The 17,713-nt window shown below is 38.5% G+C and overlaps 1 protein-coding gene across 2 annotated transcripts in view; it reads left to right on the top strand.

Annotated features, from left to right (window-relative positions):
* Nucleotides 1–501: 501 nt before the first annotated feature.
* The window catches only part of LOC111840031 (1-phosphatidylinositol 4,5-bisphosphate phosphodiesterase delta-3-A-like), a 52,923-nt gene continuing 35,711 nt past the window's right edge, over nucleotides 502–17,713 (top strand). Inside the window, exons 1-2 of one of the 2 annotated variants that reach the window (XM_023804418.2) lie at nucleotides 502–1,299; nucleotides 8,590–8,757. In XM_023804418.2, the coding sequence (XP_023660186.1) occupies nucleotides 1,209–1,299; nucleotides 8,590–8,757 (259 nt within the window). In that variant the 5' untranslated portion in view covers nucleotides 502–1,208. Of the gene's footprint in view, nucleotides 1,300–8,589; nucleotides 8,758–17,713 lie in introns of those variants that run through there. The other variant, XM_023804419.2, reaches the window with a different exon arrangement.

Here is a 17,713-nt window from a genome sequence, read left to right as displayed (position 1 = left end):
AACGAACGGATAGTTGGAGCAATGATTGATTTAATCGATGCCGTTTGGAAAAACCAGAAAACAGCATTCTTTCTCTCAGTGGCGCATTGTTGCACAAAGATTTGAGGAACTACACCAGTGACAAGGGTTTCGAATTTTAGATCAATTTTACAAGTAATATTACTTTCACACTATATCACATAAGTATACTACGTAACATGTAATTGATGTTTCATTTCGTTATCATCTCTTCAACTGATCAGTTCGAAATGGTGAAATACTGATCATCTTTACAAATATCTTCCATTACTAGTCTAGATCGATTGTTTATATTTTTCCCTTGTTACATGTATGAAAATATACTTATTTTAATGTCGTACACACTGTATTGTTTAACATTTCCAGTTTTCCTAAAAGCTTCAAAGTTACAGCGAGATTTTCTGAAATACTACATATAAACGCTAGAGGGCAATGTATAGCCCCGAATGGTATGACGCTGATGCTCATATGATTGCGTCATATGATATACACACAACTAATCGTTAATCTTGCTCTCAGCGTTTTTCACGTGTTTCTTCACTTGATTTTGCAACAGCCCGGATATTTTAATTCTTTCTCACATAACACTTCCATGTACCATATTGTTTCATTGTAACTGTGTGGACAACATATTGAAGATGAATTTGTGATATGAGACCTAAGCTTTTTGTTCTTGTGTTGGTATTGATTTCTTATCCTCATTTAGTGAGCCTATTCGGCACTGCATAGGTAGCCTATACATGTAGTCTCTAAAACCTTGCTTCAGCTTTCAAAGTATCATTTTGATCGCGTAGATTAGAATGAAATGGCTTAATAAATATTTAACTGTAATAGCTGCGTATTTATGCGGGTTGGTAGAAAAACGGATAAATATTCTCAATATTGTCGCGTTGTTTAATTTGTTGTGTGGCACTGATAGACAGCCTAGTGTTGAAGCGGTTTGGTGTACAGTTTGGCTTTGATATTCAAAAGCCGGCATTTTTCATGACATCACGTCCGAGGGCAGTTCTGCGTCGCATTTCTGAAGGAAAACCTTTGCGTGGACACTTTACTGCAAAACCTTTACGAGGAACAGCTTCATGACTCAGTTTGTGCTGTAGGGGACAAGAAACCGAGTTTATTCCCAAAACTGTGATAAAGTGACACAGAAACAATAACATAACGAGGAGAAAGTGAAGAATTTGGACATCATGTTGGGCAGTGAGAATAAGGCAGATACTGAGCAAAAGAATGGCGCCAAGGTGGTCCAATCAAAGGCACAAGAAACATTAAAATCTCTGGGTAAGAATATTGTTTTCCATTAGTAATATATATTACTTTACACGTGTTTCCTTTATTAGGCTACATTTTTTAAACTAAGAACATGTATTTTTACCACATGAAAAATGTACGCTGTTTTAGAAATGAGTGTAGTAGTAAAATAAATTACCTTATCGCGTAATATAAAATCAGTTTAACCGATTCCGACTCTTAAATGGGGTTTGGGGGCTCCAGCGTGTGTTCGATCATTCCACCGAATGAGTTTGTCACCCACGTTTGCAGAACCTTAGACAGTTCCAACAATCCCTAAACAGAACTAAGCTTTCCCCATCTCTGTTCAAATGCGGACCGTTCTCACTGAGCATGTTCTCACTTTTGAAGAATGATTTAGAGTAGTAATTTCTGATGATGATGATGATGATTATCATCATCATCATCATCATAATTATTATAATCATCATTATTATTAATAATGATGATGATAATAATAATAAGGCCTTTTAAAGTACTATATAGTATAATGCTGTGCAGAATATACTGCAAAAAAAACAGGTAAAAAATATTGTTGGCTGTGATAAATTAGCAATGTTAACTTAAGTAAGGCTTTGCTTTGATGAGTTGGTGCCCAGTCCTGGGTTGTTCCCTGCCCTGCGCCCAAAGCTTCCTTGATAAACTCCAGATCCCTGCAACCCTGCATAGCACAAGCAAGTACAGAAAATGGATGGATGGAAGTTAGACTTTGGGTGTGTGTTAATACGCAGGTAATTGAGCCCCTTCTTTGGGCAGGTATTATTGCATGGTTGCATTGTAACTGCGAGTTGCCTCCACATGATCATGTTTTCAAAGGAACTAGACAACGATGTAAAATCCAGAATTGTTGTCTGTCCTGGTTTTCAGGGTAAAAATGCTGGGCAACTCTGTGAACCAGTGCTCCATGTGTGTAGCAGTAGTACTGTGCGGTATAAACGGTATACGATATAAATTTGGCCAATGGGAGAGATTTTGATTATACCGTCCTACCGCAGAAATTTCCGCTCCTCGCCCGCAAAAATGACTAACGTAGTGAAGTCGCGTCAAATAATGAATAATTTATTATTTATATGAAAAATGTTTATATGATTATTGCTGCACCAAGGCAGCACAGTCCTGCACGGGTCTGATTTTGACAAACCGCACCCCCCGTACCCGTCATACTTAAACCCGTATCCGAACCGTTATCCGACAGAAATAAAATAAAATTCCGCACCCGATCCGCTATAAATAAATACCGAAACCCGACCCGCACCCGAATAAAAATCAGATAGATAAAATTAAAGACAAAAGTTTATTGCCACAAGGACCAGTGACATGTGCAACATTAGTTGAAAAGGCATAGCCAATTGTAAATGTTGCTTAATAACAGCCTATATAATAAGCAAAACAAATGGTAGTAGTCTACCTCCAAACTCAAATAATGTTTGACTTGCCATGCCCACACATAGCCTTACCAGCTTACAATTAAATGTGTTAATAAAACTAATATTATATAAAATGTACATTAGGCTACCCTGCACAGTATTGGGTTTATATAGGCTACCTACGTGCAATGTCCATTTTCCTTTGATTACCCGATTGGAATTCCTACGCGACGGCGAAGACTAGTGTTTGGTGTGGTGCTTTATATTACTGTGTAAAAAAAGGATATCGTCCACAGTTGATGGCCTCAGCTGACTACTTCAGCATCCATTTCGGACAAATGGAGGAGATCGCATGCGTTTTTTGAAAATGAAAATGGGAGAGATTTCCGGGAATGCGCCTGCAGGCATAAACTGATACTGTATATGGATTTTACGTTTTATCATCTTGAATGCAGGGATTTTGTCACTAAAATATAGTCCTAGGGTATTTTTTGTTGACACATGATTTTTTGAAAACCGCAATTTAGCTCTCCTGCGTCCGACCCGACCCGAAGCCGTATCCAACACAGTAGAATATTTTTCACCTCTTTCATCAAAATTTGCAGGTCACCCGTCGGGTACCCGAACCGGTGCAGGACTCTGCCTGGCAGGACCTTTATGGGAGAGATGGTCTTACATATTAATATAGATGGAGTTATGACACTAGTCTAGTTCTGTGTCTTGTTTTCTGCTTACCTATACAGTTTACAAAACTAACCTGTGTTTTTAATATAAGATAAAACCAGGGAAGTTACTTGAAATGTTTTCTTATTTTTTCTATAACTGCAGATTTGGACAATAAATATTCTACTTTCACGACTACTGTGAAATGTGTTAAGTTTATTATACAACTTCCTGCTGCAATGCCTTGGCTATGGACATATGTTACCCTTTCAAAAACAGTTATATTGAAATTTACTGATCAAATCATATACCGCAATATATACCGTCTACCGTCTATGGTTCAAATTATACTGCAATATGAATTTTATGCCATATCGCACAGCCCTATGTAGCAGTATCAAATCTAAGAACACAAAGAACACAAGACATGTTGCTGTAGGAAATTACAGTTTTGTATTCCCCACACTGCCTTGTCATTTGCTCTGGCTGTCTAAGCCATACTTGTCCCACACTCACTGACTTGTACAAATTCTAGCAGCAGGCCTACTGGATAGATCACTTGGAAATGTAAATGTTAATAAATGTGTTTTTCCTGAATGCTGTGAGTCCTTGTTGTGATATGTAGGTCGCCATAGGCTTGCTTGGTGGGGTTCTGGCCGGTTAAATGGAAAGTGTTTTGTGACAATGACTGTTGTTAAAAGCGCTATATAAATAAAATTGAATTTAATGGAATTGAATTGAAAGTATATTTCTTGATTTATTGTACATTATACTTATATGACAAGTAACCAATTAAGTGGTTACCTGTATTCCTTTGCGTATGTTTTAATAATTCATATTGCTTATATTTTTATACATTTACTTATACATTTACTTATATGAGAGAGAGAGAGAGCTCTGGAGGGACCACTGACAGTTTTTTTTTCCCATTTACACTCCGTATATGAAACAAATTTATATTTAACTGACGCTTTTATTAAAAAATGCTTGCAATCAAAGGAAAACATTTTATGTGTGTTCATGGGATTTGAATCCTTGAGATCTGTGTTGTCAGGACAAGGCTCTATTGCAAATCAGTGTTGCAAATGCTAAGTTGTGGTTTAGTTAAAAGTGCTCAAGAAATACTCTGGAGAATACAATGCTGTTGTTTCTGGCAGCACCAATTCTAGTTTATTTAATTGTTGTATTTGACTTATTTATGAAACTGATAGGTTTGGTTATGCCCTAGGTTTGAGAATCTAAGAGACTGCAGATGGATTATCTTGCTACAGACATGAAACTGGGTCATTCTGGTGATGGAGAGCATGGTAACATTAACTAACTGCATGCGTGCATGTGAAGATCTAGCATCTCCTGATTCATGGGTGATATAAATCTGAGTAAAAATTCCAGCAGTCTGAGGCTGTAGGAGTTGGATGCATGGATGGATTATAGTAAAAATATAAGTATAACCGTGTTTATCCGAATAAGGCATTTACCACAAGTGGCACCTGTTTCATTGTGGATTATCAAAGTGAGTGACATAATTTTGTAATTTTCAGATATTATTACAAATGAGACTGGAACAATCATTCATTTAAATCTGAAGTTACTGCTGACTGAGGGAAATTCTTCTAAAGTTAGTTTTCCCCAAGGGTTTTATGAAACAATGTATAAAATGGCAGTGGTAATACACATTATTATATGTAATACAGTACATGTAGCCTACCTGTTCCTTTGAAATGATTTTTGGTGAATTACCTCTAATTACTCTCCTATTTTATACTGCATAAGCATAATCATGTCCAAATCTCTCAAGTGGTTAAAAATGTGTATAAAAAGATCTGCTACAGCAAGCTAAACTGTGAAAGAAATCAATATCTCCCTTAAAAGAATGAATCATTAAGGACAAATAAATTAGATTAGACAAAATGGAAGACAAATGGATCTGAGCACTAAGGTTTTCCCACTACTTGTCCTGGTGATACATGATACATGCCAACATGAAATAAATCAGCTGATACAAATTCTAGGAGTTTCATTTTTAGGTGTGTTTTCCCTATCATCACCACTGCCGTAGCTTGGTCTCAACAACTAGTTTTCGAAAGAGTAATTTCAAAGTAAGATGCTGATGGAAAAAGATACCACTATAATTATTGTCATGATTAAAAATACTGGCCCAGTCTGCAAGGCTGTAGGACCATGATTGGAATTCAGTATTAAAGCTCATGCTGGTAAACCATGAGGTAAATGCCAAAACATTACATAAGAACATAAGAAATTTACAAACGAGAGTAGGCCATTCAGCCCATCAAGCTCGTTTGGGGAGAACTTAACCAGTAGCTCAGAGTTGTTAAAATCTTATCTAGCTCTGATTTAAAGGAACCCAGGGTTTTAGCTTCCACTACACTAGCAGGAAGACTATTCCAAGACTATTAAGACATATTCCAACTACACGCTGTGTAAAGAAGTGCTTCCTCAAATTTGTTTTAAAATGTTCTCCCGCTACATTGCCTTATGTATGTATACAGTAAATCTACTCAGCAAAGCCATTGCAAGAAGCTGTCCTTATGTGGAGTCTAAAGGTCTCCCATGTCTGTAGTTAGAGCTTCAGCCCTGGCTGATCAAATGATTGAATGCTGGTGTATGATACAGGATCACTGATGCTGGGTTTGCTTTTATTGCTTCATGTGACCCTTAAAATCATCTTATTTCCCCTTAATCTTTCAGTGAATCGTTAAAAGTCGGCAACATTACAGACATCTAAAATTTGCTGTAAAACGTTAGTGCATGGAGAGCCTAAGATTATGTCACCAATATTTAGCTTTTTTATACAAATGTTTTAGTTGTTCCTCCACCTGCAGCAGAAACATCTAGTTGCCTATAAATGCTGGCTTCAAAAAAAGCACACTTGCTAAATTTGACTTTATATATAATATGCTAAATTATATGTACTTATGCTAATTATAACTATTGTTGTAGTACTGCTTGTACTGGGTGGATTTTCAAGAAGTTATGGTTGCATAAAGGGTGGGATGTTGGCTTAAATGTGAGTGCCACCATGTCAGAGACATAGGGCTGTATCACACAGAGTGATTCAGACATGAAGACATGCAGTAAATTTTATGGCCATTTTAATACAGCCTGATTTATTCGACCAACAACTCACACAGCTGCTTTGATCACTTAATCAGCTAATGTGCTGGGTGCATAATCCTCATTTCTGAACTCAGCACTATGTCATGAATATTTTGAATGCTATATTTAGAAATGATTTATACTTCTATGTTACTTGAAGGTGAGAGTTTTACTTAATTATTTAAACAGCAATTAAGTGGGTACCAAGAACTGTAAATGGATTGCATAGTACCTACGCTGCAATATCTAGTATGAAGATGGTTGGAGAAACAACATCACACCTTCCTTGTCTTATCTATCCTACAGCTGAAAGTATTTCAAAAAGCTAGTCTCCATTTTTTCTGGTTGATCACAAGTCAGTCAGGGATAATTGGTTTTTAGTTATAGTCATTTCCCATCGAGCACTGGTGTTGATGCCATGGATATTTCTTGGTTAACACAAAGATTAATGTGAAATATTTGGTGGTATAACACAGTTCCATATTTAAGCTCCTTCTTCTCAGTTTCTTTTTAACTCACATACATTGACTGTTGCTTTTCCTAAGTTTCAGTTGATAAGGTTTCAGTTAGAGAGGTGCGGTGAACTTAAGTCTAGTACAAATGTGCTTGGTTTCCTTAGTGGGACTCAAGCAAACATTTCCTTTCTGGCCACATTTTTTCTTGGAGTGGTCCTTTTGATGTCTGCTTTCTCAACATAAGGGGAACATGCAAACTGCACACATTGACAATGCGGAGGCAGGATTTGCATCCCCAGCAATAGAGCAACTGACTTGAGGACAAATATAATAAAGTATGTAGCATATAAGTATGTGAAATACTTTATGTAGCTTTATAAAGTGTTTTTTTCACGTATGTTGATGTGAAAGCCAATGAAAACTGGCCCATGCACAGAGCAGTAGTAAGCAATCATATATAGCCTTTGTTGTATCCAGGGATCTACAGTATAGCACATTGATGGAGTAAAAGTGACTGTATTGTTTTTATATTTGGGATTATTATTTTCAGATAGTAGGATGCCACTTACTTGGACCCAAAAGGGAAAACTTGCACACACACACACACACACACACACACACACTCCATAGGGAATTTTGACTCAAAATTTTAAACACACCCACAATGTAATATAAATATAAAATTATTAATATGCTCTCAGCTGCAGAGAGAGCAGTAGGTTTACCCCAATATCAGGATTGTGGTTTTTCCAGGAAAGTAAAATGACACAATTCATAGCAGTGAGATTCTCTAGGTTCTTCACAACTAGACATGTTACTCTCCCTTTCCTCCTCAAAAAGGGGATTAATGTGTCTCCATTAGACAGCACCGATTTCTAGGGGTGTAATGAGATCTCATGTCACGAGATGATAACATATAACATGAGATTTCTCGTCGGAGTGAAAAGCAGTCTCGTGAAGGCGCTGCAAACCAGCTGCAGTAAGTATGTCGGAGTCTGATGAAATTACCATAGTAGATGCCCCAGACACTTTTAAATCTCTTGTGTGGCAACATTTTGGGTGCCCAGTGGAAAATATAAACAGCGAAAGGGTGACAGACAAAACACGAACCATCGGTAAGCATTGTAGGAAAATAATGCCGTACACAGCGACTAATGCTACTACTATGCAAAGCCATTTGCAGCACCATCATAGCTCTTTACTTAAATCCATTGCACCGGTGAATAAAACATTAAAAAAAAGTTTTATGTTTGTTATTTATATCGTTTTATTTAAATTCTATTTTATGCTCAATTGAGAAGTCAAATAGGAGAGAAGTCTGTCATTTGAGTTTGTGGTGAAATATTTTATGGTGCTAGATATTTGTTCTGTTCTTTACTGCATATGATGATTATTTAACACATTTCACCATACATCTCCATTATTTAGCATTTTTTGTCTTTCAAATTAATCAAATAAAAGGCTGCTTTCCAGGAATATATTTCCTCTTTGAAGTTTTCCTTAAAATATTGTTAAATATCTCTCATCTTGTTCTTGTGAAGTCAGTATCATGTCTCATGATATTGTATAGTTGTATCATTACACCCCTATTGATTTCCATGTTCCAAGTGATTCTGCAGAATAATCTTATGGTTTTGGAGTTTCATGTGAGGCTTATAGCGCTATTCTCTCCCTCCTAGGGCTTCAGGATGATGAGGATATTTGGCTGATGACACAAGGCTCCAGAATGGTTAAGGTGCGATCAACACGCTGGCAGAAGAGCCGGCACTTACGCCTGCTGGACGATGGGCTGACAGTGTGGTGCGAGTCGAGTAAGACCTCAAGCAGAGCCAAGGCACGGCAGAGCTGTGAGTGCGGGGACAGGGATGGGGTATGCTGGGAGGAGGGACAGGGATTGGGTGTGCTTGGACAGGGGCAGGTATAGGATGTGCTGGGATGAGGGACAGGGTGTGCTTGGAGGGGGGCAGGGATAGTGTGTGCTGGGAGGGAGGAGGGCACGTATAGGTTGTGCTGGGAGAAGGGACCGGGATAGGGTGTGCTGGGAGGGGGCAGTTAAACAGTTAGCTGTTATAAAAACGATAAGTGTGTGGTGATTTCTGTGAATTCAGGATTTCTAGTGAGAAGAAGTTCAGAGATAAGCTGAATGAAGTGTGGAATCTCCTACAAGTGGTTTGGTGATAAACCAGACAGAAGACATGTAAGATACTCAGTGAACCAAAATCAGGCCCATCCACTCGTGCATAGTATTCATAGAATGCAAAGAAATGCTATATGCTAGCCTCACCCTTTTATTACAAAGTCTGGCAGGAGGGGCTGCCCTAAATGAATTCCATTGCTCTGATTGGCTCTTCTTTGACCATTGAATTGGAATTGAAACCTGGCAAGTTATGCAAGTATAGTGCTTCCAGCTCCCAGCCAATGCAAAGGAACATAATGGAAACTCAAAACAGGGTGGAAAAATCTTATGGGCGGTTTACTTTGCTTTGGATGGAAGCCATTAAGGAAACTACAAGCACAGCTAAAATCTCCTAAGTACAGACGGGGGTTACTCCTTGTCTGAAGCAGACTCAAATGAGAGGATCTGGTTCAGCTCATGGAGTGCTCCCTTAAATTGTGGCTTTCTCCATTGAGCTAAATACAGGAAAGAATCTCAGCTTTCCCTGTTGTAGGAAGGTTCAAGCACATCAAGGTAACCATAAATTGCTGCCAGGCCTCAACAAGAGTATTTTTGGCCATGTCGAACTCTCATCTGATTGCTGACTGGACGCAGAGGAAAGGCTTTGCTCTCTGACCACCAATACATTATCCTGTCCACTTTTGCACTGAAGACACCCAAATGCTTCATCCATCATTAGTGACCATCCATTTACATTATTACAGTCTGCAAGAATGCTTTAGACATGATTTTCAACTTTCAACTTATTTTTCTATAGTGTCTTTCACAACACAGTCACCCCAATGCAATCCATTACTACATCGTTTATACGAACTGGTGATTGAAACAGGGAAAAGGGAAAGTAAGAATGCCAGAAGACAATACAGGAGAGAAACCAAAAACTCCTAAGGGGAAAAAAACACCTCTGTGGATCCAAGGACAACTGGCTGCCCAACACATTATGGAATACCAGTGAAATGAGTCTGCTTTAATAAAAGCAAAGTGTAAACTGTGTTCATAGTCAGAGTCCATCAGCGAGTCAGTTCTCTAAGCAGGTCTGTGTAAGCTGGCAAATTGAAGGCTGCACTCATGATGTCACCATTCGTAAGCTGCATCAACAATGTCATGCTTCTATAGGACTGAACCAGGACTCCTGCTCAGATGGTACCCACCTCGGGCACCATCCGGACATGTGGGAAGGAAGGCAGAGAGCATGGGCGGCCAGAACATGCAGACACTTTAATGACAAGCATAGTAAACCAAAATGGCACGTGCAGCAGCACCAGCAGCTACAGTCACAGTGTGTTATGTGTTATGGAGTGGGTAAGCTAAACTTAAGTAACTGGTCTCCAGGCAAGATTTAAAGACAGATCAATTCAGCATCCCGACCATGAGTTGGCAGATCATTCCATTATATAAGGACCCTGTAGCTGAAGACCTTAGTGCCCACTATTCTTGATTTTGATTCCTGTCCTCCATCTTATCCTGCCCATCCAATGAATGCTGAATGGCAGCATGTAATATTTTCAGCATGCTGAAAAACTGAAATGTGCAAACATGAGGAAGTCTGGTTCAATATTTACATGCATTCATTTATTTATGTGCATGTGTTTAAAGAAGATGGCGTAATTAACAGCTTATTTGAAATATACACAAGCAAACAAATCCTCTGGCAATAATATTCACTTATTACAGGAAAAGAAGAAGAACATCTTCTGTTCTCAATTTAAATCTGAAATTGTATTTGCAGCATGTTTGGCTTTAGTAAACAAATCTTTCCCAGATGTTCAACGGCTCACAGGTAATGGAAGCCTGTGTCAGAAAAGCTCTATAGGGCTCAGCTGAGACCAGGACATAAAGCGCAGGATGAAAACTAGAGAAGTGGCCTAGCCAGGCTAAATGCAGATATGTGGGGGAAATGTGGACTAAAGCATAGGAAAGCCAGCCAATACAGGGGTGTATTTCTCTACTGCTGGTGGAGGGTGGGTTTCAGTGGGTAGGTAAGGTTGTTGATTTCCATTCTTTGTATATATACTGACCAGGAAGTACAGGTGATGAATAAACCAGGGCAGAACAGAACCCAAATTTTAATTAAAACACAGGGTCAAGAAGTCAACGAAGGGGTTGAACACACAGTAACATGGAAAAATATAATCACAAGGGAGAAAACACAATACCTCAAGGTAAGCTGCAGGGTGTGAATCGTACAAATAAAATAATTAGCAGTGTGTGGCTCAGTGGGCTAAGCCTGTGTGCCTGTAATCACAAGGTTGCCGGTTCAAACCCTCAGCATGTCTGTGAGTCCTTGAGTAAGGCCATTAACCCCCAGCTCCCTGGGTGCCCCAACAGGTGGCTGCCCTTTGTGGACAGCTTGCTCTACAAAGAGCAAGTTGAGGGAGGCATAAAAAGAATTTTCCCATGGGGACAATAAAGGATCAATTATAAATTATAATGAAACTGGAAATCAGTTTCAGAAATGAGGACATGGGCAGGGTCACTGGTCTGGGCTTGGTCTGGTTTTGGGACATGACACTATGGGAGAGCATTCAATTTGCTTTGAGACTCCAATGGAGAGCATGAGATACAGTTAGAAACTGTAGTAGACTAAAACTAATTAATAAAGGGTTTAAATAAATATATTGTATTGAAATTAAAATTGCCAGGAACTGGTCTGATTTTACGTAGCAACTGGTTTCCTCATGTATTGTTCACTTTTAATAGTTATGATATCACTATCAACTTCGATCTGAGAGTAGGACTAGGCGATATCAGATTGCATTTATCGTCGTACAAAATTTAAGTGATAAGAACATGAGAAACTTTGCTAAACTGTCTGTAAGGAACATGGTTTGATAGCACACATCAACACACATCAAAGAAACAATTCCAGTCAATCATATGGTAGTCTTTTAAGAATGGACAACCTAAACCCAACAAATTCACAACAAGGTTAATTGAGTTAGCGGAGCACCCCACATGCTACTGTTCTGGTAATATCTTGAAAGAGACAAGTGATCCCTCAGAGGGAGCTTCAAGTGTAGGTGAAGAAAGCAACAGCTCAGCAGCCACAATATATCTTAAAAAAGGAGATATTGTGGATAAACAAGTTGTGACAGTACTTTACTGTGTCATAAGACGTGAGTGGTGGGGCAGTACTTTGGCAACAGATGGAAACTCCTGCCAACTAAAACTGGCAATACAACTTAGTTCACCATTTAAAGCATTTCCATTCCATAGAACATATGGAATGAAAGTGCTTATAAGCCACATATTCCAGCAATTAGGGTTTCCACTTTAAATCTCAAGGGGCAGTCAAAGAAAGAATCCACCAACGAACTGTACTTTTGGTGTTTTCTGGTGTTATTATTAATGAAAACTGAAATGAAAAGTATAAGAAAACATTTTCATAAACAGAAATGAAACAAGATATGAAAAAAACACAACTAAACAAAAATAAATGCTGCTTCCAAAACTAAAATAAACATATAAAATAAAAACAAATAAATACTTTCTGTTATTGTTTTATAATACTGTTTAGCTAAAGATGTGTTCATTTTTTCTTCTTCATGTAAATCTTTATCAAGAACAGTTTTTGCTCATTTTCAGTACTTAATGTGTATTCATGTTGGTTTCTCTAAAGATAAGACAAATAAATTAGCTCTACAACTTTCAATCTATCCCTAGAAATAAAACTAATTATACTGAAGCCATTTCTTTGTTTAATACTCAACCAACCCCACAATTTCTGTGAAGTTGTGAGAGCTTATGAGATGCAGCAATTGAGGTATGATTGCATTGAGGAGTTGTAGTGTCAGTGTGTGTCTGTGCATGTGTGAGTTTGTTTATGTGTGTCATTCCGTGGGTTTAGTTTACAGGCATGTCGAGTGCGGTGGTAAATGAGCCCTAAACTTTTTTGAAGTATGGGGTTTGGTCCCTTTCCCAATGTCATACTTTTGGATGACAGTCATGGCCAAAAGTTTTGAGAATAACACAAGTATTGGTTTTCACAACGTTTGCTGCTTCAGTGTTTGTAGATCTTTTTGTCCGATCTTTCTATGATGTACTGAAGTATAATTACAAGCATTTTGTAAGTGTCAAAGGGTTTTATTGACAGTTACATTACGTTTATGCAAAGAGTCAATATTTGCAGTGTTGGCCCTTCTTTTTCAAGTCCTCTGCAATTCATCCTGGCTTACTGTTAATCAACTGCTGGGCCAAATCCTGACTAATGGCAGCCCATTCTTGCATAATCAATGGTTAGAGTTTGTCAGAATTTGTGCGTTTTTGTTTGTCCATCATGAATGCATGAAATGCAGTAGAAATGTTTTTTTTGGGATTAAGTTCATTTTCATGGCAAAGACGGACTTTGCAATAAATTGCAATTCATCTGTGGCCTGTACTAAGAAGGGGGTTTAACCAAATCAGATTTAACCCAAAGTTAATTTGCGAACGCGGGGTTGACAAAATTGGGTTGTCTCAATCGGTGCTAATCAGTACTACAACGCCAGTTAAGAAGTTGATTTGTTAAATCGGTGTTAACTGCATTGGAGTTTGTGCGCGTTCACATAAATGGAGCATGTTCGGCAGCGCAAGTCACCGTTTGACTCATGGCACGATCTCCACGGAGGAAGACTGCATGCTAATTGTGCAGGGTTATGAGAAGTTTAAATCAACGCTGCAAAGAAAGTCCAATACCACTGCAACCAACAAAAGCAGGCAGGCTTGTTGGCAATGTATTGCCGACCGAGTAAATGCATAATGTTAACAATAACTTAACTCAGGGGTGTCAAACATACGGCCCGCGGGCCCAATACGGCCCACTATGGTGTCCAATACGGCCCGCGGGATGATTTGAACAATAGTATTAAATATCAAATCTTTTTTATTATCATTATTATTAGTAGTAGTAGTATTAAAAAGGAATAAGAGTGTTAATGAACAGTTTCTGAGGACTTGTTAAATGCAGTTTTACAGAATATAGTGTATTTGTTGTAATTTGATGCACTATGATTAAAAAAAAATAATAATAAATTCGGCCCGCACATGGTCACATTTCTTCTCATCCGGCCCTCACCCTAAAATGAGTTTGACACCCCTGACTTAACTGATATGATTTCAAATGCAATAGTAGTGGAAAGCGTACGTGGCAGCAAGTCAAGATGAAATATAAAAACATCATGTCAAGTGGTAGGGCTATGTATTTATATTTCTACTCATTATGAAAGATTTGTTGTGTCTAGCCTCCACTTAATAGTGTGTTTCTATGTTCTACAACTAATAAGAAAAAGGTGTCTGTTCATATTACACTTAATAGAAGGTGAGCCATTGTTTAACAAACAAATGATTTACAACAGGACAAATCAGAAGCATATGTGTAGTGAGAAAACGACTAGGAACCTGTCACCGCAGTTAAGTTAGCCTCATATTCGATATTCAGTTTTATGGCTTTAATAACTTTTAACAGAAGGTGGGGCGTTTTTAATGACAGAATTGTAATGTCCAGTACACAGACATTGATGCACACCGATTATTTTTGCGCTTCAAACCATTTTGTGATTTGTGCCAAATCGTATTAATAGCTAATATAATAGGTCCTTTCAGCTGTAATGACATGGTGGTTTAACATTTTGGGCTCATGGCGAATGTTGCACACCCCTTTGTTTCCCAGATTGCTTTACATACAAATTTTAAGTTTTGAATGTTCAAATGTATCCGTATACTGTGCAATGGGACAATACATGAATGGGTTAATATCTTTAAAACTAGACAAGACAGGCATATCTAGTGAAGTGTGCTTCGATCAGTGGACAACAGGAAACAATGGACACCCCATGGATTTTCAGAATAACTTTCTCTCTAACAGTTATTAATTAATACATTATATGTATAGTATATGCCATTGCTCCATTTCATACATATTAGAGAGAGCCCGGTGCTCATACAGGGCTGGCTTACACAGAAACCTTGACTTAACCAAGAACAAAAACTGCTCGGAGCAGGTTTGAAACTTAGCGTAAATTGCCATAGCAACATGTCTCGAGTAAAACCTACCCATCTTTCGTAGTACGGGTTAATCGTGAAGTTACACCACACATCACCATGTTACTTGTAAAGTTACCCCTATAAGCCAGTAACCCCGCTTTGTAGTACAGGCCACAGATCTCTTCATAACATTCTGGAGTATTTGCAAATTGCCATAATAAAAACGTAGGCAGCAGACTTTGTGAAAATTAATATTTATGTCATTCTCAAAACTTTTTGCCATGGCTATAATTGTTGGAAGGTGACAAATGTGGTATTCAGGAACATGTAATGGAGGTGTGTGATACCCTTATGTTTGCAGATACTAAAAAAGTGAAATTTTGTTGAGTGGAAAGTCTGGGTTGTGCCAAATTGGGGTGTATTTACAAGGCTTTATTATAAATTTGAAGATTTTGTTGATTTGTCACCAGGCAGTTAAGGTTGTTGAAATTACTCTATTGTTAAAGCAGTTATGATGTTTTTAGAGGTGTTTAGAAATGGTAAATCAGAGACTGATATTTCTTTATGTACTGATTGTTCTATTTCTCATCATAAATTGTACACTTGGTTTGGGTGACTCCATAAGAACATAAGAACATAAGAAATTTACAAACGAGAGGAGGCCATTCGGCCCATCAAGCTCGTTTGGGGAGAACTTAGCTAATAGCTCAGAGTTGTTAAAATCTTATCTAGCTCTGATTTAAAGGAACCCATGGTTTTAGCTTCCACTACAATAGCAGGAAGACTATTCCATACTCTGACTACACGCTGTGTAAAGAAGTGCTTCCTCAAATTTGTTTTAAAATGTTCTCCCGCTAATTTCCACTTATGGCCACGAGTTCTAGTATTTAGACTAATATTGAAATAGTCATTTGGCTGAACAGCATCCAGACCCGTTAGAATCTTATAGACCTGAATCATATCCCCCCTTAGTCTCCTTTGCTCAAGGCTGAACAGATTCAGTTCCGCTAACCTCTCCTCGTAAGACATTCCTCTAAGACCAGGAATCATTCTCGTAGCTCTTCGTTGCACCTTTTCTAAGGCAGCAATGTCCTTCTTGAGGTATGGTGACCAAACCTGCACACAGTATTCTAGGTGGAGTCTTACCAAGGAATTATATAAGTGTAACATCACCTCCCTTGACTTAAACTCCACACATCTAGAGATATAACCCAACATTCTGTTCGCCTTTTTTATTGCTTCCCCACATTGGCGAGAGTGGGACATGGAAGCATCAACATACATACCGAGATCTTTCTCGTAATCAGCTACCTTTATTTCAGTGGAACCCATAAAATATCTGTACTGTATATTTCTGCTCCCTGCATGGATTACCTTATATTTATCTGTGTTAAATTTCATCTGCCAAGTATCAGCCCATTCGCTAATTAAATCCAGATCCCGTTGAAGACTCTCAGCTGCTAGATTAGTATCTGCTACCCCGCCCACCTTAGTGTCGTCTGCAAATTTAACCAGTTTACTGTATGTATTTGTGTCAATATCATTAATGTAAATTAGGAACAATAGTGGTCCTAAAATTGAACCCTGCGGTACCCCACTATAAACGGAGGCCCACTGTGACATAGTGCCTCTAATAACTACTCGCTGCTTCCTATCAGTTAGCCAGTTTTTGATCCAAGCTGCCACAGTTCCTATTCCTGCAGCTTTAAGCTTTAACAAGAGCCGTTTGTGGGGGACAACATCAAAAGCTTTCTGGAAATCTAAGTAAATCACATCATAGGCCTTTTTGTGATCAATTTCACTTGTAGCTTCCTCAAAGAACTCAAGCAGATTCGTTAAGCAGGATCTACCTCTCCTAAATCCATGTTGGCTATCCTTTATAATGTTATTTGCATCTAGGTAATCTACCATTTTCACTTGAATTATAGCTTCCATTATTTTTCCAGTAATGCTAGTTAAACTGATTGGCCTATAGTTTGCTGGATTACTTCTATCCCCTTTTTTGAATATGGGTGTTATATTAGCATGCTTCCAATCTGATGGTACCACACCCGCAGATAACGATTTCTGGAATATTAAAGTCAAAGGTTGGCTAATAATATCCCTCATCTCTTTCAAGACTAAAGGTAAGATGCCATCAGGCCCCTGCGATTTATTTATTTTGAGTTTAGCTAGGCTTAGTATCACATCAACCTCAGTTATACATATATTGGTCATAGACGATGCTGTATTCGTGTATTCCAGTTGTTGATGTATTGCAGAACTGAGCCAACCCTTCTTTCTTTTCAGTAGTAACATACCACAATGCACAACAACAAAATGTGTCCTCTGAATTTAACCCATACTGTATGTGACATAGCAGGGGACAGCTAATTCAGCACCCAGGGAGCAGTGCTTGGGGATGTTATCTTGCTCACAGTACCTCAGTGGTCCCTTGCTGGTTAAGGAGTCAAACCAGCAATCTTTCAATTACAAGGGCGCTTCCCTAACCATTAGGCCACCACTGCAGTTTTACTTGTGTTTTTTCGTAATACAGGTTTGGTACAACCCGCTTCCTGTATGCCTGTGGAAAACTGCTATAAATAACCTAAATTCTGCAAGGTTTCAGCTGCAGGCTCCTAGAGCAGTCCCACTTCTGACAGCTGCTCCTTAGCTTTTGACTTCAT

Source organism: Paramormyrops kingsleyae, chromosome 5 (genome assembly GCF_048594095.1).
Source record: "Paramormyrops kingsleyae isolate MSU_618 chromosome 5, PKINGS_0.4, whole genome shotgun sequence".
NCBI lineage: Eukaryota > Metazoa > Chordata > Actinopteri > Osteoglossiformes > Mormyridae > Paramormyrops > Paramormyrops kingsleyae.
This window is presented reverse-complemented; position numbering and strand designations above follow the sequence as displayed.